Genomic DNA, 22332 nt, shown 5'->3' on the forward strand with positions numbered 1-22332 from the left:
GAACCGGAAAGTGGATTCATTTAGGTTTTCTTCCGAACCTACTGTTTCTGGTTTGTCTTTTCAGCCACTGTAGTTGCCGGTTTTGTCTCCTCTTTAGACTTGGGTTCTTATGAAAATGTTCGATATCCTTAAGTGGGCGTCACTTGTCTCTGGGCCCACTAGTGGTATTTCAATACACTTAATTTTGGGGTTTCCTGGGGGAAGTACTATTTGTTCCTCAGTTGGAGAAAAATCCAGGTGGAGTTTCTGGAAGTCTTTCCGGGTTAGAATCTGCTGAAGGCACAAGTTTTGGATTTCCCCTCTGAGAGCGTGCCGGTCAGATTCTTGGCAAATGCTTGCTGTTCTACAGGGAAGAGTGGTCCGTGTCAACCCATTCACCATCGACATCCTCCCCTCCCTGAGACCGGCACTTCCCCACCCATCTGTCATTCTCTTCCTCTTCTTTTGAATTCTAGAATGTCCGCTTCTGAGATGCAATCTAGCATCGAATTCTCCGTATTCTTGCACTCGTGCTTCTTTCGAGGCCTCCGTAGGCTCACTCCAGGATTTCTTCTGCAACATCTGCGGATATGGTGCTCAGGAGAGCTGAACCAAAGTTCCAGACGATGTCATCACAGTTTTCTTTTTGTGTGTTTTACACAAGGCCAGATCTTGGAGGGGTCTCGGTCATAGCCAGAGGACAAGTTGCTGTCTTGGAATAGTGTTGATTGCTACTGTCATGACTTTCCTAGACCTTTGGTCAATTACAAACTTGTTGGCCTCAGCTTTGAGCAATGATGGCACGCTTGGGCAGCAAACAGAAGGCTCTTGGTTATTTCTCTTCGACGGGGCTGCAGAAACCCCTGCCCAAAGGATTGAAGCTAAAGAGAAAAAGTGCAAGAATTCCCACCAGTCTGGAGAAAAGGTCCCTGAGCATCACCCTTACTTCAAATCTCTTGTCAAAACTTGCTGTGTGTTTTAGTAATTTATTTGCTAACCTGGGGGGGGGGGGTCACTAATCAAGTGGCTGAAATGTCAAACATGTCTGTCACTGTCCTGCTTTGGTCTCTCGAGGATATTCTTACACCCACAGCCTGTTGCGACCCTGTGCTGTGTTTGGAGCGTCTCTTCCCTGGGGCGTGCTGCACCGGAAGGTCCCCTGTCTTCAGGTTTGCAGTCACTGTCCTCTGTCTCCTTTTCCCTGGGAAGGATTGCAAAGCAGCAATATCTAGGTAACTTCAGAGAAACATGCAGCTGGGATAGCACTGGTATTTTTGGCCTCATCTCTGATGTTTCTTCTGCTGAGTTCAATCATTACCCCCAAAGATATCTTGGCTGCAGGTGCACCGCTGTTCCTTAATAGTGGGTCCATGAAACTCTGCAATACTACATTCACTTTATCCTTCTGTTTTACATTTCTGTTCTTGATATTAGTCACGCTCTGGGTATACAAAGGCTTTTGCAGAAGCTTACCATGGCTATGCATAAGTTCCAAGAACCCGAACCAACTTAATGGGTTAATGAGATTCTTACTTCTCAGCTTTGCTATTCGAACACCTGGATCTAAGACAGTGTGATTGTGACAGAGGACATCTTTCAGCACCCAGGAAAATGATTTGGGTGTCTGCGTGATGGTGACCAAATTGAGCCATAAACATTACCAGCCTCCCCAGTGGGTTCATTTGGTTGTTATCTGAAAATCCCCAGTTGGATTGGTAGTGACCATAACTCTAGAGGAATCGCAGGGCAGAGAGGCCAGCGGCCCTGCTTGATCAAACTCTATACCAACTGCCAGTTGCCGGAAAGCTGGCGGTTCCCCAGGAACCACTGGCTGCAGCCCGGCTCGGTCCTCAGAAAACCCGTACTGTCGAACCCGACCAGCCCTCCTGTGTAAACTTTTTTAAGCTAACCAGAATTCGTCTCTGTTATTTGAAATCAAAAGAAAATGACTGGTAGGCAACCAGAGCTGAACTCACAGTTAGTAAGTTTCCCGTTATTTTGCTATGAGTTGGTATCTTTCAACTCAAGGATTTGAAGTGTTAGCTATTGTTCATGTCAGTGTTTGACTTCTTTGGGGATTTAAGACTTTTGGTTTCGACCGTACTGGTTGCCATTATTTTCAGTGGTTTAGTAATGAGCAAGTATTCATTTCATTACATGGGATGAATTTGCCTAGTTCACATAAATTACATTTTAATATCCAGGTTGGCTACATTTAACTTCTTCCCGGAAACGTGAGGCCGGAACGGCTGTGATTGCGGAAGTCGTTTCCTTGAAAATACCCTCGGTGAGCCGGGCAGTATTCCCTGCTTCAGGGTCCGCCACGTAGCAGAGGCTTTTCAACCAAGGGTTTAAGAAAAATCACCAGCTTTAACATTATATCAAGCACGAAACACCCAGGTTAAAACTCAAGATTTAAGGTGAACAATTTAAACCAACGTAATTCTAATGGGAAAATTTTTTTTTAAACTTTTTTTAAGTAAATTCCTTGGTGACAAAAATGGTAACCATATTTGCAGGAAATAGGGCCATAATTTAAGGAAACTGGTGTGCCATAATTTAAGGAAATCTGATTGGAGAGAGGGAGTGGTACATTCCGGGCTGAGGGAGAGAAGTCCTGGGGTTTGCTTTTCCTGCTAAACTACTAATTCCTGCTGATTCCTGGTTTGGCTTGTTCTGCTAAATAGCTGTGTTCTTGAGCAAATTCGCTTTTCACTGCTTCCGTTTTTTTTCATTCATGGAATTGGAGGCAGATTTTTTTCACATCTAACTCTTTTTTTAAAATTTTTAAAAAATTTTAAAAAGTGTTTAATTTTTTTTGGGGGGGGAGAGCATCAGTGGGGGAGGGGCAGAGAGAGAGGGAGACACAGAATTGGAAGTAGGCTCCAGGCTCTGAGCTGTCAGCACAGAGCCTGATGCAGGGTTTGGACCCACGAACTGTGAGATCATGACTGAAGTCGGAAACTTAACGGATTGAGCCACCCAGGTGCCCCTAACTCTCTTGTATGATATATGAAAATCTACATTCAACAAAAAATTAAATGAGGAAATAAGTATTTGTAGTAAATCATTTTTATAAGAATATAAAGGGAGTCTTTTACTTGTGGAACTCCTAAGGGGTACGTACATATTATTTACATGTGACAGCATATAGAAAGTTGCATGTAGGCATCCAACAAATGGCAAATGAATGACAAAAGATGAGCAAAAATCCCTCAAACATATAAAAGCTAGAACCAAAGAAGTCTGTGAAATAATGGTAAAGATAAATCATAATCCTACATAATCTTTCAAGAAAATATGATCTGATCTTAGACATGTTTCAAGAACATGTACGCTGAATAAACTCAGGTTCATGTCTGGAACCACTGAGAATCTCACTGGACTTAGTGACCAAACAAACTTCTAAGCAAAAGAGAAGTAAGTTATGAAGATTAAAGCAGAACATATAATATGGAACTTGTGTATCAACATGATAAAAAGGAATCATCAGGCTAATATACGGCTGCAGTTTCCAATGTAACATTATTCTGTTTCGTAAAAAAGAGACGTTGAAAGTTACCAGTTTGTGCTGGCGGGACACTTTTCATCTGTTCTCCCATAACCCAGAAGGCCACTCAGTTTCTTAGATTTGGCACATGTATAGACTGCTGATAGTATAGAGAAAGGATACACATTCCTTTCACTAGGTGAAAGCAATTTCTTCCTTTCATTTCTTCCACCTATGATCTTTCTCGGTAATCCTTTTTTTCTCACTGTAGAAGAGTTCATGTGATCTCACTGCTGGGTGAGCTTACTCTCTGGTCTTAGCTGGTTGGATAGGATACATAGCTGCCCCCGGGCAGTTGGTTACACACATTACTTGGGCCAATTAGAGTACTTTCTTGTGAATTTAGAATTCATGAAACTAAAGACCACGCTGGCTGGTGTTGAGAAGCACAGCCTATCAGATGAAGAACCAGAGAGGTCCTGTACGTCCTACAGAGTTAGAACCGATGTGGCCAAGTGAAAATAATGGGCAGAGATGCTGTAGAAAGGAGGGGTACATGGGCGAGGAGAAAGGGAAGGTGAAGGAGGGGGTGGGGAGAGGAAGAGAGAGAGAGAGAATCTTTTGGCTCTTAGCCCCTGGTCTCTGTTCTTTTGAGGCCAGATACTTTGGCTCCTTTCCTTTGGTCTCTGAGATTCCTTTGCGTTCTGTACTAATCATGTGTCTTTTACTACCTTGAATGGTCCTCTATTTCTTGGAATCGCAGTAACTTTAATTAAAATATCTCAGACTGTCTCCCTCGTGATGCCAACTATTCTCTGCAGTCAACACAGCATGATATTTAGAAAACTCATACTGCAATTGTTCATGAGTAACTGTGAATTCTTCAGAAGAGAGACGTGTATCCATTCAGCACAACTGTCCACGGACCACTCACATGCAAAGCACTGTGAAGAGGTTAGACTCACCCACTTTTAACCTGCCTGTGACCTCCCCTTCAGAGTTGCGTGCGTTGACGGTCACATTCTGAGTTGACTGCAGAAGCAGAGATGAATCCTAGAAGGGCATTTACAAAATGTGACAAATACATACTATTCACTCATTTACTCACTTATTTTTAGAGAGACATATTTTTCGACTTATTTTTAGCGTGTACATGTGCGTTCCCGTGGGCAGGAACAACCAAAGGGATGGAGAGGGAGAATCTTCAGCAGGCTCCGCACTCAGCGCATCGGCGTAGAGCCCAACGCGGGGCTTGATCTCACGATCCTGGGATCATGACCTGAGCCAAAGTCAAGAGTCAAACACTCAAGTGACTGAGCCACCCGGGCACCCCAATGAATAGACAGTATTCAAAATGACTGTGGGGCACCCGGGTGGCTCGGTCGGTTAAGCGTCCGATTTTAGCTCAGGTCACGATCTCGCGGTTCGTGGGTTCGAGCCCCACGTCGGGCTGTGTGCTGACAGCTCAGGGTCTGGAGCCTGCTTGGGATTCTGTGTCTCCCTCTCTCTCTGCCCCTCCCCACTCACGCTCTGTCTCTCTCTCTCTCTCCAAAATAAACAAACATTAAAAATTTTAAATAAAAAATAAAATGACTGTATATTTATATTCATATATAAATTTAGGATTTATATAAGATACTTTTTCCATAGTCAGAGATCCTGTGGCCCTACACAGTATTTTAAAATCTTGGATTATACTATGTTAAAAGAGTACATGAAAATTTTTTACTCCAACAGTTTCAAACAATACGTATTTATTATATTATTGCTTTTGTGGGTCAGGAGTCTAGGCACAGGCTACCTTGGTCCCCTGTTCAGGGTCTCAAGGGGACTGAAGGGCTGAGGATTCATTCCAGACTCAAGAGCTTCTTCTAAGCTCATGTGGTTGGTGGCAAAATCCATTTCCTTGCTGCTACAGGGTGTCCTAACTCCTTTTTTCATAAATTATAATATTTTTATGGGTTCGCACTGCTCGCATGCAATGGCTAGAGTGTACCACGTTAGCTCTCTGGGTGAAGATCTAAAATAATCGAGTTTTAATCAGTGTTTTTTCCTGTTCCAAGGAATAAAAATTTCTTAATAAAATATTAAAATATTAAAATTTTTTTAATATCTATGTCCAGGACATGACATATTTTTAGAAGATAAATCAGAGCATGGTTAGTTCTTCTGTAAGAAACACCACATTACTTATTTTCAACATGTAAAGCCTTTTCACAACTTCACAAGAGCTTTTTAAAATTTATCAGATATCTATACTTTTTAAACTTTTGTTGGAAGATAAGGTGGCTTTATGTCATAAGCGCCTCCTGTGGTATCATAGTTCCGAATGGCTGGTTTTGCATTACAGAAGATTGTTTGCTTTTATATAAGCAATTTTCTTCAAAAAAGAACGCAACAATTTGGCTGTTGGATTCAGGCGGGTTTATGATCCATTCAGAGGGAACCGAATGTCTTCCAAAGTCGTAGCGAGTACTGTGATTTTTCAGAAGGAAAGAAGTTTCAGGAACGCTCTGGAACTCTGGCAGGTCCGAAATTCTCCCCGTCGCTTTGTGGAAGCAGATGACCTATCGGCATCTCGTGTTTCATCCACTGATGTGACCTTGATATTTGTCTTCACATTGCTCAAAACTAAGTAGCACGGTAAGAGTTAACGGTTTACCGGTTTCTTACGTAGAGCCTTGGCGTGCAGGGGTGTGAGGAGGGGCTCACCTCCCGCCGCCTCTGGGCTCTCCCTGTGTGGTGGCCTCCTCAATGGTGAGCTTTAGCCTGTGAGCTTTAGGTTGGCTGCTCTTCCTTGGACTCCCGGCCATATCTTCCCAACTCGGGGAGGACCCCTGCCTCTTCGTTGGCCCCCCTCCCTCACCGTGGCCTTCGAAACTCTCTGCAAGTAGCAAACTGGGGCGGTCCTGGGGCTCGCCTCTTGTTTCCGCCTCTCAGAGAGAACTGTCCTGACCGCCACCGTCCAACGTCTGAAAACTGTCCCTCTCCATTTTGGTGCTCTAACAGAATACCAGAGACTCGGTGGCTTATAAACAACAAAGGTTTCTTTCTCACAGTTCTGGAGACTGGGAAGTCCAAGGTCATGGTGCTGGCAGATTTGGTGTGTCCAGTGAGACTCACTTTCGGGTTCATAGAAGGGGCCTCCCGGCCTCCAGCTCACCTGGTGGAAGGGGTGAGGGAGCTCTCTGGGGCCTCCCTGATCAGGGCACTGATTCCCTCATGAGGAAGTCGCCAAAATCCCACCTCCTAATACCATCACCCTGGGGGTTAGGGTTTCAACATGTGAACTTCCAGGCCACAGCAAAAACCATGGTTTCTGATACATTTTCAAGTTTTTTAGTTGTTTAATAAAGCAGGTGAGTCCGTTCCCTGTTATTTGTCTCGTATTACCTGTTTTGATTTTTACATTTCTTGTCTTTTTCACAGAAGCTCCTCAAAAACAGCTTTATCTCTGTGAGATGCTTACATGTGCTTTTCCAGTCATTTTCAGAATGATTATTTCTACTTAGTTGGAAGTTAATTCTCTTTTTGGGGAGTTTAGTTGGAATCCTTTTTTTAGATGAAGGCTTCCTTATGTGGTTTCCAGTCTCAGTCTCAAGCTTCCCTCTGTGGATGTATTTTGATTTCTGGATTTACCGAGCCTGTCTAAGGGCTTTCCCATTGTTTTCATTGAGACCCCTGGGTTTCTCAGCCTTGTCATGGTGGCTCAGGGCTCGTGTCCTCGGATGACATTCGGGTCTTGGTCTGGCATCTTTATTCAAGTCTGGGCAGTAGGTGCAACTATTTTCTGCCTTTCATTGTTGTCTCATGCAGTGGGTCTGGCTAGAGTCCCAAGCAGTCCCATCAGGCAACATTCTGGTCCCTGTGCCTCTGTGGGCTTTGACCGTAAGCTGTCCCTGCCTCTTTCCAGGACTGCGAACTTCAAAGACAATCATTCCAAGTAAAGCTTTACCATTGCGTGTTTTGGTTTCATTTCATCTTTGACGATGTCTGTATGTTGCTAACTACAACTTTTTTGTTTTATCAGTTATAATTGCTATGTGCTTAGGTTAATAATGGGCAGGGTAGATGGTTATAAATCATGAGTTCCAGGCACAATCTTCACAGGACCTCATGTATTAGCTTTGAAGAGTTACCAAGTAATCACATGTTAGAAGCCAGAGTACCATGTTGAATTATATTTAGAATAAGGAAATTCTCTCACCTCAGCATTATACATAAATTAATATGTGCCAAATTTTGTAAATCCATTTCTGTAATTTTACGGAAAATTACCTCCTAGAGTCATCTTTGAAAAGGAAACATAACTAATACATCAGTGCACACAGAATATATAAGACCTAATTTTGTTCAGTTAATCCAATTATTGGAAAGCCATATTAGTTACCAGATACTTTATAGCTCTGTGATCACATAATATCATTCCAAATGTTTCTATAATTTTATGTATCGATCGACATACTGCATCAATGCATCATTGTAAGAGTTTAATATATGATTATCTAAAATAATTGACATAATTTTGCTCCCTGATTTTTTTTAAGTATATGGAGATATGAAAAATCTGATAAGATATAACTAAAAGTACTATTAATTCCAGAATATTAAATTTGCTAGAACTAATCACCTGATTTCAGCCATCAGGCTATTTTACCAGTCTTCTCTCCTCAAAACTATAGGTAGGGAATTAGCCAACATAACTCTGGGGGGGAAAATGGTTCTAATATTTAAATTCTTTGCTCACATCTGACTTCCCCCTTTACATAAGTTTGGGTTTATTCCTCATGTTTCCATATGACACGGCTATTTAATACACTGAAATGCCATCACGATTCACGTGTCTTAGCTCTTCAGCTAAGCTCACGGCATCTGGCTCACGCATGTATCAGCCTGTCCTATTCCAGGTCATTTGTGGGTTCCTCCTGTCAACTGAGACACTATCAGAAGTAATACAATAGTGCCTAAGAGCTACTAATGTGCCTTGCACTCTCGAGACTCCTTGGCAGTGTATTTATGTGCAAGTCTTACACAGCATCCCATTATGGTTGGTAGTAGGGCTTGGTGACCGTTCTGATGGCTGTGTGGGGGTGTGCTTTACCCCTCCTATAAGACCACATGCTTCTCAGCGGTTGGCCTTTTGTATCCTTTCCGACTGCCCTAGAGTCACTCGAAGAGCCTCAGCATGTAGGAGGTACTGACCCCTCCTTTCACACGTGTAAACACGGGAGGAAAACGAAGAGTACACTCTTCATCCAACCGGTAGGTTACAGTTGGGTGAAGTCTCAACATGTCATTGAGATGACACCCAACCAATAATTTAGCAAAAGGTTTACCTTTACTACAAAGTCCATAGCATCACATGAAGAAAAATAGAACATATTACAAAAGCTATTTGACTGTGTTTCACGCTTGGCTCTATTTGTCACAAACTTCATGGAGGTAAACGAAGATAATACGGAGGCAGATTTATTTTTAAAGTCACACAATATTGAACAGATATGTTTAATCTACTTGTGGAGAATCCCACAGGACCATAATCTATAATTAACGTAATTAGTACAGAACATGCTACAATGAAACTAATTTCTTTCTAAACTTCTCAGATAATTTTAACTGCCTTGAGAAAAGTGTCTTTAAATTACCTGCACTAATGGAAAGAGGTTTAGATTGCCTTTGATAAAGGTTTTAATTACCAAACGTTTTTAATTATGGTTTCAATTTCTGAGGCCACCGAGTTCAGAGCCAAAGCACATGAAAATGGCGTCTTTCTATAATGTAGTATCGGAAATAAGTTTTACAACCTTCTACCAAGCTTTTATAAAGCGTGTAACATGAATGCGTGTACATATATACATTCTAAGAACTCTCTTCCGAAACAGCTGAATTTCTATGCTTAACGATTATTAATTTTTCATAAAACACAACATATTTACACGTTTCATCATTTTCTTACCACTCTGGAGTGTATTTCCTTGGCGTACAATGGGAATAAAAATTCTGACTCCCCTTCCAGGCGAAGACCATCCTTTGTAACACGCAAGTGACCCATTCCTGTCTGTTAAAAAGACGAGACAACAGAGATTTTGTTTTTGCTTTCCTTTTCACTTCTTTTAGTATCAGCTAAAATTATAGATGCATTTTCATAAATCTTCTATTGGCACTTTTCTGGATTTCTCTTACTTTGCTTAAAACGTTAGTTGTTTTTATTAAATTGTCAATATTTCATTAACCCTTGCGTAATACAAAGGACTATTTAGGAAATACGTATGAGATTGAAAGAGTCACTTCACAATAAACACCCGAGAGTCGCCACCATGTAAGAAAAAGACTCTTACCATTACTATTTAAAACTGTTTTTTTTAAATTAAAATGTAATAAAATGGGCTGTTTTGAGGTGTACCGTTCTATGAGTTTTAACACGTGTAGCCACTGATACAACCAGGGTACATAACAGTTCCATCACCCCCACCCCCATGGTACCATTGAAAAAAATTTTTTTAAATATTTTTATTATTTTTTAATTTTTCAGAGAGAGAGAGAGAGAGAGAGAGAGAGAGAATCCAAAGCAGGGTCCAGGCTCTGAGCCGTCAGCACAGAGCCTGACGCAGGGCTTGAACTCATCAGCTGTGAGATCATGACCCGAGCTGAAGTCGGACACTCAACTGACTGAACCACCCAGGTGTCCCCCCACCCCCGCCACCATGACACCTTCTTGAGGTTTCATGTGTATCAGGTAAGTTTACAATATAGCAACTGTTCGGTGGCCATTTCTTAAGCACAAAACCATATAGGAGGACGTGAAGCTCTATTCAAAGGGTCTGTTCTCAAAGAATTTTTCATCATGAAGAATGACCACAAAGGATAGAAGACTTAATTGTGGAGATCACCAGTGACCACCATGCTATTAAATCTCGTGGACATTTTTAAACTTCATTCTCTTTGCTTTCTCAGCAGCATTTAACACTGGACCTCTTTCTCATTGGTACCCTATCCTCACTCGATTTCCAGGACACCAGGCTCTCTTAGCTTCTCTCCTTGGCCTCCATATACATTCATCCTCCTCTGCCCAGCCCTGGACTGCTGGCTTCCTCAGCAGTCCGGCCCCTTCCTGTCCACAGGAAGGCCCCGTCCTGTCCTTCTCTGACCACACCCTCAGCTCCCAGTACCATCTCAGTGTGGAAATTGTCACCTGTTTTTATCTGCAGTTTACATTTTCTCTCCTGAGCTCCAGACCCATATATACAATTTCCATCTCTCCTTCCCTTTCGAAAGTTTGGTAACACCTAAATACAACAAACTGAATTCTGATCTCCCCTCTCTTCTGAGTCTAGAGTTAGATTTTAAAAAGGGAGAGTAGAATGGTCAGCTAAAATGGAACAATGACATTAAGCACAATTTTATACAGTGAGAGGTGACTTCCGGGACAGAGATCTGTTACTCTGAACCGATGCCACAGACTTCTCTTCCCAAGAACTCCACTGACTGATAAGCCCTGTTAACAAGAACCAGATTCAGTCTGGAATCATTCGGCCTGGCTAGCTGTCTGTGAGCCACCATTACGGCCCTCTTCCCAAACGTGGGTGTGGGAGCAGTGGATTTTGCACTGTGATTAATGGAAGTCCCTCAGTGCTGCTGGCCTTGGGTCAACCGACACCACACGCAGAGAAGCTTTCCCGAGTCACTCTTACATTTGTGACTGAGTGTGTAGCTTTGGAGGCGGGGCTCCAAATCTAAAAAGTTGACAGCCACTATGGTACAACTTCTAACAAAATGTAACCGTGCAGTTGTAAGACACAGTTTATGAAATGAAGCCAACATGAGCAATGTTGTAAGACCCATCATGTGTGTATAATAAACCAATTTTTAGCAGACAACTGCATCAGGAACTTTTGGTCCTAGAATTAGCCAAAGTGAGGTTCCAACATTGTACATTCAAATCTGAAAATCTGCTGTGGATTTCTGGGTTCAACCGAACAGATGCCAGGAGTTTTTCTGGACTCTGTTTCGCTACATCGGCAGAAAAAGACAAAAAAGTAATGCACATCCCAGCCTCTGAAGCAGTTTATTTATATAATCACATCGCAAAAGGTGATTGTTCTTTGTCATGTGTCATTTCCTCCTCTGGCTTTTTCATTCATTGAAAAATGAGGAAATTGACATGAGATGACCTCAGCCCACATTCTATGGTTTTAACAAAATGAATTACAAACCTCTACAAACAATCCATCACTACTCAATGTCTGAAAACAAAACAATATGCCTATTTTCGTTTTTTTTTTTTAACTCAGGCATGTTGAGCTACAACTCACAAATAATAAAATTCACCTTTTTTAGTGAATATTTTTGCCAGGTTTCACAATCAAAGTACAACACACCAACACCGTGAAGGTACACAACAGTTCTGGAGACGATAAACAATGCCCCCCCCCCCCCCCCCCGCAGTCACAGCCAACCCCCACTCCTTGGCAACCACTGCTTTCTGTTGCAATAGTCTTGCCCTTTCCAGAATGTCATCTAAATGGAATCATACAGTATGTAGCCTTTTCAGACTGCCTTCTTTCCCTAGGATAAAGCGTCTGGCAGTCATCCATGCTTTTGTGTGTGTCAGGAGTTTGTTTCTTTTTAGAGAGGCAGACTATTCCACTGGAGAATATTCCACGGTTTGTTTATACATGTGTCAGTTGAAAGACATTTAGCTTGCTCTGATGATTACGAATAAAGGGCTTCTCTGCGCACATAGTGGTCATTTCTGATGAGCAAACGCCTGGGGATTTGCTGCGTTGTATGGTAGGTTTATGGTTAACCTTATAAGAAACAAGAAACCGCCAAACTGTTCAGTTTTCCAAGACGGTTGTACCATTTTGCATTCCCATAAGCAATATATGAGTATTCTGGTTGCACTGTATTCTTGTCAGCACTTAGTACTGTCAGTACTTTTTTTCATTCTAATAGGAGCGTGATGGTATCATATTGTGGTTTTAATTTGTATTTTCCTAATGACTAATGATAGTAAGTGTTTTTCAGTGGGCTTTTTACTATCCACATCTTTGTCAATATGTAATTTGCAAATATTCTTACCAAGTTTGTGTTTTTTTATTCCTTGACTGGTGTCTTTTGCAGAGCAAAAGTTTTCAATTTTCAAGAAGTTTAATTTATCACTTTTCTCTTATGATTATGCTTTTGATATTTTATGTGACAACTTTCCCTAAACCAAGGACATATTTTCTCCTATGTTTTCTTCTAGAATTTTTATAGTTTTAGATTACACATTTAGGTCTCTGACCAGTTTTTAGTTAACTTTTGTGTATGGTGTGGGGCGTACATGAAGATTATTTTGCGTATGGGTGGATATTCAATTATTCCAGCACCATACGGTGATAATTGTATCCCTTCTCTACTGAATTACTTTTGTACTTTTGTCAAAAATTAACCACATGTGGTTGTATTTCTGGATTGTCTATTCTGTTCTGTTGACCTATGTGTCTATACTTACTATACTGTATTGATTACTCTAACCCTACCGTCAGGTTTGAAATCACCCAGTGGGAGTTCAAAATTATTTTGGCAATTCGAATAATTTAAAAAAATCTTTATTATGATAAAGTATACTTAATAACATTCACCATTTTAGCCATCTTTAATTGCATAGTACAGTGGTATTAAGTACCTTCATATCGTTGCACAATCACCACCATCCTTCTCCATAATTTTTTCATCTTTTCCAACTGAAACTCTGTACCCATTAAACCCAGCTCCCTATTCCCCACCCCCCCCCCCAGCCCCTGGTAACTCCTATTCTACTTCTTGATTCTATAAATCTGATTATTCTATGTGCCTAAAGTAAGTGGAATCATATACATTTTTTGTCTTTCTTTCTAACTTTATCCTAGCATTTTGCCTTTAAATATAAGTTTTAGAATCAGCTTATCTATTCTACAAAAAGTTCTGCTGGGTTTTTGACTAGAAATGTATTGAATATAAGAATGAATTTGGGAAGAACTAACATCTTAAAAATATTGAGTCTTCCAATGTTCGAACACTAATTCCCCATTGAATCATAAAAATTTCTTTCATCATTGTTTTGTAGTTCTCAGCATATAAATCTTATTCATATTTTGCTTGATTTTTACATAAATACTTCATGTGTCTTGGTGCCATTATAAATGATATTATTTTTATCTCACACCAGCTTCTATTTAGTCAGTACTGTTCTGGCTTATCCTTTTTCCTTCTTTTATTTTCAAACTCTCTCATTTTTTTCTTTTATGTCTCTTGTAAGGACATTATAGATGATCTTTTAAAAAACACAACTTGAAAATCTTTATTAATAGTAGAGTTTCATGTTCATAGTCATTTAAATTAATGAAATATTCTGATGGATTTATACTATCTTATTTTTCTCTAAGAAAAGTCACTCTGGTTATTGAGTACTATCTCCCATGACCTGACAATCATCGGGCCCCTTGAGCTCTGACACCCATAGCAAAGCCCTGTAAGAACACTGTGGTTTTAAGAACACAAAAGGTGTACGATTCCATTAAGGCCAAGTGTTCTTGTTACATAAAATGCCCCAGCTGGGTGAAGAGGGCTTCTACGAAGAGGCGTGACCGAGCATTGGATGTCAGGTCCCAGAAGGGTGAATGGAACCCCTCAGTGGTGAAGCTCCCCCGGGGAAGGGTGTCCAGCTCAAGTGCAACGGGGAGAGGGTGGTGGCAGAGGTAGGAGGGTGGAAACATGCAAGGGATTGAGTTTATAAGTAGATGAAAGAGCAAGGGAGCTAAGTTCCTCGTTGTCACGGAAGGGAGGTACAAATACAAAAAGAGAGAAAATCAGGTTAATCCCCATATTGTTGCACTGAAGTTAAACATTTGTATGAACCCATGGTGTTCCACACGTAGATGGATAGGTAGAGAAATAAATGTTCATATAAAGGTGTGTGTGTGTGTGCATCTGCATGCGTGCATGCGGGTGTTAGTTACATGTCCTCTGAGTGGGTCTGGGCTAGCAGCACACTGACAGCAATGAGCGCCTCTGACACTTGAATCTCGGGTTCTAAATACCATTCCGCACTAAGAGGGATTAGAGCTCCTTGGAGAGACAGCTAATTTCAGGGCCAGAGTAAGCAAAGAGCATGATGAGCCTGGAAGATCCTGTGCGGGTAGACAAGAAAGGGCACAGAGAATACTGAGGATAGACCAAAAGGCAGAAAAGCCGGCTAAAAGGGGCTCCCAGAGGCCAAATCAGACTGAATATAAGCACTGAAAGAAATGGCAGCAATGGATTATGAGAACCCACTGAATAGAATTAGAAATCATGAGTCCATACAGACATGTAAAAATAAACAAATGAATGGAAGGGTTGACGAAAACAGTATCTTTACATAGTTTAAACCTATCTCCTTACCAAATAGTTATACTTGCAAATGGGAAAACAGTAATTTTACAGGGAAGAAGCCTGGCCCTTTAATCAAGTGCTTAAAGTGATGGGCCAAGTAAAACATTCGTCGTGCTGATGCAAGTCCTGAATTCCAGAGGGTTGAACAGAGGGTTCCCAGAGTTGGGGAAGGATGAGGGTAGGAGAGGATAGTGCGTGAGCAGAACCTCAGAGACTTTGAGTGCAAGAGATGAGCAGTGGGGAGGCGAGGGTTTCCTATGGTGACCAACATCGATGGGGATGAAAGGGAGTTGGGCCTCATCTGCAGCGCACTGGAGGCCGATGGCGGAGGGAAATCCGGGAAGGGGAGGGGCATTAAGAGGTGAGTGCCTGCTGCTCCCCACTGACTCCTGTTTATGAGGAGAGGGTCTGGAGCCGTGTGGCCATAGGCTCTGGGCACCAGGTCCGTTCTTGACCCTTGAGGTGGAACAGACTTGCTCTGGATCCCTCAGTCTCTCCTGACTCTTGCTGATGGCGTTGTGGTTCCCTCACTTCTACTCCCTTGTATCATAGGAGTGGCAGCACGCTCTTTCGGCATCCGTGTGTTTGCTCATGGAGTTGACGAATAACTTTCTTATTTTAATTTATACAGCTAATTCTTACTAATCCCACGTTTCAGTTCTCCCTGTCCACGACACCCTGTGCATAGCTCTGTAGTAGCACTTATATCATTACTAATATAAGAGCCTGTTTGTTTCTGCACAAAATATTGGTTATTCCTCCGAGAGGTAGAGTATAATCTTCTGCCCATGAATCTGGGCTACCAGCAGTTATGACATCAAAAGAAGTCTTGAGGCTTCTGCTCAGGCCTACTGGAATACTTCGGAAGTCCTGACTAGTCTCACCATGTAAGAAGTCCAGGGACCTTGAGATCACATGCTGGGGAGACCAAGGGCAGACTCTCCAGTTGTCAGTTTCAGCTGAGCCCAGCTTTCCAGCCATCCCTGCACTGGCACCAGATATGTGAATGAAGTCATCCCAAACCCTCCAAACCAGCCCTAATACCAGCTAATTATATCTGAGTGACCTCAATTGACATGGGGGGTGGTGGCGGGCAGAATTGCCTCGCTGAGCCCTGCCCCATTTTCTGACTTACAAAATCAAGAGTTATGATAAAATAGCTTTTGTTTTAAGCCATTTGTTTTTAGACTAACATGTTTTGTAGCAACAGATTAGCCAGGATACTTCTTGTGAGTAGGGATGAACCACAACTATTCTCAACTCTTCGTTTAATATCTGATGCACAAAAGTGCTCAGCACGTGGTTGTTGAGCTGTTAAACGATCCGTGTCCAGAAAAACATCAGTTAAGCTGATAAAGCTCGATGTCACTTAGATCCTACATTGCACCACACTGTCAGTTTCATGTGTATGGGACATCTCATCTCTGGCTTTCCTTCCTTTGCTGCATCAGCTGCTGTCAATCATAATGTGACTGTACCGTGACTCATTCATTGTTTTGGCAAAAATCAACCAAGTGCCAGATTTTGACTCTGTTCTGCTCCCACCACTCGTTCAGAGTGGGCTCAACACTTCTGGGCAATAGCAGGGGGCAGGGAGAGCAGTCCCTGCAGGATGATGCCTTGGTTAAATCCTTAGGCAATTTACACAGAACGCCAGAAGGGTGAATGAACTCTCAGTGCAAAGCCCCTTCCATGTAACAAGAACAGTGTCATGACTCAAATTCTTCCCATCCATGACTTTAACCTTTACCTGTGGCACAAACCCTTCCCCACTTTTCCTCTTCCCAAAGCTGGAGCTCACAGATGGGGTGCTGCTCTGGCCCTTAATCATCATTTTCTTAGTTGCAAGCTTAGCATTCACAGCTCGAACTCAAGTAGAACACGATCTAGTTAACTTTCCCTGGAACCCTAAATTCATCTGGTCAATTTCCTATTGTTGTTGGCTTTCTTCATTCTGGAGGTCAAAAACTGCAAAATATTTGATAGTTCTGCAGGCTTCTCGGATTTCCTTTCATCTCTTAAAGTTAAATGAACCTACATATCCTTTTGAATTTACTACATCAATTTGGTTTCACATAACTACCTTTCATAACTTTCCCTTCTTGTAGGAAATAGATTACCCTCCGCTTTCCTTCTCCGATCAGCACTGCCCCATTCAACATTTTCTAAAGGCCAGCTGGGTATGGTAAGGAAACACTTGGGGTTTTTTTCCTTCCTCTGTAGGAAAAACTCAGTTCTCCCCTACTATGTCTTTCCTTCCTGTTGAGGATCCTGTTCCTCACATAGACACTTCATTTCTGACATTTCTGGTCACCAAATAAATGTGTGGAAGTTTTCCCCACAACTATAAATCCTCAGATCCCAGCAGAGTGTCCAAGAATTCAATTCAATTCAGACATAGCTTCCCAGAGACATCACCAAATTCCACAGACTAAGGGCTCAGTCCCACCCAACCGCTTGTAGATGCCAGTCATAAGCCAAGATTATCACCTGTGCTTCTGACCAACCAGCTCTTTATTGGAGGTTCCAATGGTCCCCTCCTTGGGTTTGATTAAATTGCTAAAACAGGTCACAAAACTCAAGGAAACACTTATAATTACCAGTATATTAAAAAATATGGTATAGGACACAGATATACAGCCAGACGAAGAGCTATATAGGGCATGGTCTGGGAAAATCCCACGTGCAGGGACCTTTGGATTTGTCTCCATGGAGTTGGGGTATATCACTCTCCTGGTGTGGATATGTTTGCTAATCTAGAAGCTCCCCTTATCCCTTATGACTGGGATTTATGGAGGGCTTCCTTAGGTAGGCATGATCAATCATTTCCAGCCTCTCTCCTTTCTTTGGAGAATGGGGTGTAAGGCTGAAAACTCCAAAGAAACTGGACTACCTTCTCCCACCATACACAAAAATAAATTTAAAATGGATTAACAACCTAAATGTGAGATCTGAAACCACAAAAATCCTAGAAGAGAGCACAAGCAGTAATGTCTCCGACATTGGCCATGGCAACATTTCTAGATATGTCTCCTAAGGCAAGGAAAATAAAGTAAAAAATAAACTACTGGGACTGCACCTAAATAAAAAAAAAACCACTTCTGCATGGAGAGGGAAACAATCAACAAGACTAAAAGGCAACCTGCTGAATGGGAGAAGATATTTTCAAATGACATATCCAATAAAGAGTTAGTATCCACAATATATAAAGAACTGATACAACTCAACACCCAAAAAACAAATAACCCAACTTAAAAAAGGGCAGAAGATATGGACAGACATTTCTCCAAAGAAGACATCCAGATGGTCAACAGACACATGAAAGGATGCTCAACAGCACTCACCTTGAAGGAAATACAAATCAAAACTATAATGAGATACCACCTTACACTTGTCAGAGTGGCTAAAATAAAAAACACAAGAAACAACAAGTGTTGGGAAGGATGTGGATAAAAAGGAACTTACTTTCACTGCTGATAGTTTGCTGAATGCAAACTGGGGCAGCCACTGTGGAAAATGGTATGGAGATTCCTTAAAACATTAAAAATAGAACTACCCTAGGATCTAGTAATCATACTACTGGGTATTTACCCCCAAAATGCAAAAGCACTAATTCAAAGTGATTCACGAACCCCTATGTTTACAGCAGCATTATTTACAATAGCCAAATTATGGAAGCAGCCCAAGTGTCCATCGATAGATGAATGGATAAAAGAGATGTGGTATGTATATACAATGGAATATTATTCAGCCACAAAAATAGAGAAATCTTGCCACTTGCAATAATACAAATGGAGTGAGAGAGTGTGATGCTAAGTGAAATAAGTCAGATAAAGACAAATACCATATGATTTCATTCATAGGTGGAATTTCAAAACTAAAACAATGAGCCAGTGTAAAAACAGAGAGAGACACACACACACAAACCAAGAAACATTCTCTTGACTATGGAGAACAAACTGATGGTTACTAGAGGGAAGGTGGGTTCTGAGATGGGTGAAATAGATGATAGGGATTAAGGAGTGCACTTCTGTGATAAACGCTGGGGGATGTATGGAATTTTTGAATCACCATATTGTACACCTGAAACTAATACAACACTGTGTGTTAACTGTATTGGAATTAAAAATTTAAAAAATAAGATAAAACCTGTAACTTTCTGGATGTCCTTTATCAAGTTGATTTGTAACTCTTGATGTAAAAAACATTTGTAACTCTGCACCCAATGTTCCTTCCCTAGAGCACTCTCTTCTTTGTAAAGATTGTGCATCCCAGGCAGCTGTCTTTAACTTGGGCTGTAATAAAACTCTTTTATTTCTTAAAAAAACAATAGACTGTTAGAACTATGAGCGTTTTATATAAGCCTTATGGTAACCAAAGCCAAAACCTATAGATTCACAAAAGATAAAGGGAAAAGAACATAAGCAGAACACTATGTAAAAATCATCAAATCACAAAGGAAAGAAACAAGACTTGAAGAAGGGAACCAAGGCATTACAAAACAACCAGAAAACAATCAACAAAATGACAGTCATAAGTTCATACCTACCAAAAATTACTTGAAATGTAAATGGACTAAATTTTCCACTCAAAAGACGCAGGGTGGCTAGATAACACAATAAAACCAAACAAGAGTCAACTACATGCTGCCTATAAGAGACTGATTTCACCTCTACAGACACATATAGACTGAAAGTGATGGAAAAAGATATTCCATGAAAATGGAAACCAACAGGAATCAAGGGTAGCTATTCTTATATCAGCAAAAACAGACTATAAACCAAGGACTATAGCAAGAGATGAAGAAGGTCATTATAGAATGCTAAGAGGGTCAATTCATCAAGAGAATGTAACACCAGAAAATATGCACCCAACATTTGAGTATAAGAACTGAAGGGAGAAATAGAGAGTAATATACAGTAATAGCAGGAAACTTCAATATTCCACTTTCAACAATGCATACATCACTCAGACAGAAAATCACTAAGGAAACAGTGTGGTTAAACTGTACGTTAGACCAGATAAACATTCAGCCCAACAGCAGCAGATTATACATTATTCTCATGCGGTATACAATGACAATGGAATATTATTTAACCTTAAAAAAAGAGGGCAATCCTGTCTTTTGTGACAACCTGGATGAACACGGAGGGTCTTATGCCAGGTGAAATGGTCATACAGAGAAAGACAAATACTGCATAGTATAACTTTATGTGAAATCTAAAGAGCGGGGAAATCAAATTCATGGAAACAGATAGAAAAGTGGTTGCCAGGGGCTGGGGGTAGGGTGGGGTGGGGTGGGGAGAAGTAGGAAAAGGTTGGTAAAAAGGTACAAACATTCAGTTAAAAGACCTGAATGGAGTCTCAGGATCTATTGTGTAACAACATGGTGACTATAGCTGATACCACTGTTTTGGGTAGTTTAAATTTGCTAATAGAGTAGAATTTATTCTCCCTCACACACAAAAGGTAAATATGGGAGGTGATGGATGTGTGAACTCCCTGAGGGAAGTCCTTTCACAGTGTGTGTGTCTATCATATCATCATGTGGTACGCTTCAAATCTCTTTCAGTTTTGTCAACTCTACTTCAATAAAGCTGAAAAAATTATAGAAAATGTCAAGAGGCAGTGGCAAGCAGTGGATGTGGAGGCTCTGGAACTCTCACGTCCTGGTGGGAGTTGGCGCAATCCGTCCTAAACACTGGCAGCTTCCATTAAAGCTGAATGTACCCACAATGCATGAGTCACATTCTGTCAGAGTCCACATTCAATTCACACTGCCTTCAGTCCCACTCGGTCTTTGGCCCATGACAATGTGGCTTCCACCATCACCGTTCTACTGAAATTGCTCTCCCCAATAACCTTGTTATTAAAAAATCCAACGCCCCTTCTCAATTCTCATTCTACTGGAAAATTCTGTAGCATTTGGGACTGTTGGCCAATCCATAATTCTTCGCACTCTACCTTCCCTTGAGGCTTCGGGCAGTTTGGTTTATCTTTTGGCTTCGACTGTTCCTTTGGCACTTTTTCTCAACAATGTCCTCCTAGGCTTTTTTGTGAAATGCCCGCGTTTCTTGGAGTTGCGTCCTTGGCACCATGTAAATACTGAATATATGTTAAACCCTCACACACATCCTCTTACACGTGAGTACCCCTCCTAAGTGTTCTCCAGATAATTTCTTAAAACACTAACCTAACGTTTACTCTCCCTCTTTAAAAACTGGGGTACACAATACCACACAAGTGACCTACGGGCATACAAGGCTCTTATACATGGTCCCTATTTCTACAGGTTTATCTCCTGCCCTTCTCCTTCGAACCTTACATCTCCATGACAATACACTTCTCACTCAACAATCTTTCTTCATCCTTGTATTGCATCCCCAAACTATCGAAGTCCTGTTGAAGCTTTTCTGATCTCCTCAGGCCACCATAACTCCTTCTTCTGGATTTCTACAAAAGTTTGATCCCATCTCTCATAGAAACCTTATCCCATTATGTTACATGTATCTAGACCTCTACTGCACTGAGAGTTTTGTAAACCCGGCCTGTATTGTGGGGGTTAGCACCCTACACACAGCAGGACCCAACAATGGGTTCACTGATTGGCCTCTGCAACCGCGAGATCCATGGCACCTTACGTTAGCTGCTCAGCATACATTTAAAAAACGAACAGGTTGATAATTGGTATTACTTCAGAATTCGCACCTTTAGGGGCGCCTGGGTGGCGCAGTCGGTTAAGCGTCCGACTTCAGCCAGGTCACGATCTCGCGGTCCGTGAGTTCGAGCCCCGCGTCAGGCTCTGGGCTGATGGCTCGGAGCCTGGAGCCTGCTTCCGATTCTGTGTCTCCCTCTCTCTCTGCCCCTCCCCCGTTCATGCTCTGTCTCTCTCTGTCTCAAAAATAAAAATAAAAACGTTAAAAAAAAAAAATATTAAAAAAAAAAAGAATTCGCACCTTTAGGATGACCCACGGTGTGTAGCAAGGAATTTGGCATTTGGGGGGACGTTGTAGTGATTTTAAAGTTTTTAACCTTGTTGTGCTTTCATAAACTTCATGCCGACAGTTGAGAGGTGACATAAAATCAAACTGAGGCTCCTTTAATTATTCTCATAACTATTATTTGTTTACCTCAGGTTTTTGGGTTTTTTTCAATCACTTCTGGGAGTTCTCTACGCAACTTTTCTTCCTTGCTAGGCCGCTAGTAAAAACTTTAGGCATCAAATAAATGTAAGTTTTTCTAGTTCATAAGGATTTTTTTCCCTTAGAAACAGGAAGAATTATTTCACGAATGAATGTTTACAGTTTTTTTTTTTATCTGACTATATTCTAAAGCGCTGCAACAGATCAAGGACAGACATAAATTTATTCTTCAGTGGTATGATTTGTATACAATTTTCTCTCAATTTTATCGTGATCCTGATTTTTCATATTGTGCGCAAGGGGTTCCTAGAATTTAATGAGAAA

The 22332-nt window shown here is 41.3% G+C and overlaps 1 protein-coding gene and 1 pseudogene across 9 annotated transcripts in view; both read right to left on the minus strand.

The window, feature by feature from the left end:
- SGCG (sarcoglycan gamma) overlaps positions 1-22332 on the minus strand; it is a 226100-nt gene that overhangs the window by 41222 nt on the left and 162546 nt on the right. For all 9 annotated transcript variants that reach the window (XM_060637549.3, XM_078447255.2, XM_081795523.1 and 6 more), the window contains 2 exons: positions 9426-9527; positions 4435-4522 (listed from right to left, as the gene is read on the minus strand). In XM_060637549.3, coding sequence (XP_060493532.1) covers positions 4435-4522; positions 9426-9527 — 190 coding nt within the window. The remainder of the gene's footprint in view (positions 1-4434; positions 4523-9425; positions 9528-22332) is intronic.
- LOC144616075 (protein SDA1 homolog) lies at positions 264-3808 on the minus strand (annotated as a pseudogene).

The sequence above is a fragment of the Panthera onca genome, chromosome A1 (genome assembly GCF_046562875.1).
Source record: "Panthera onca isolate mPanOnc1 chromosome A1, mPanOnc1 haplotype 2, whole genome shotgun sequence".
Classification (NCBI taxonomy): domain Eukaryota; kingdom Metazoa; phylum Chordata; class Mammalia; order Carnivora; family Felidae; genus Panthera; species Panthera onca.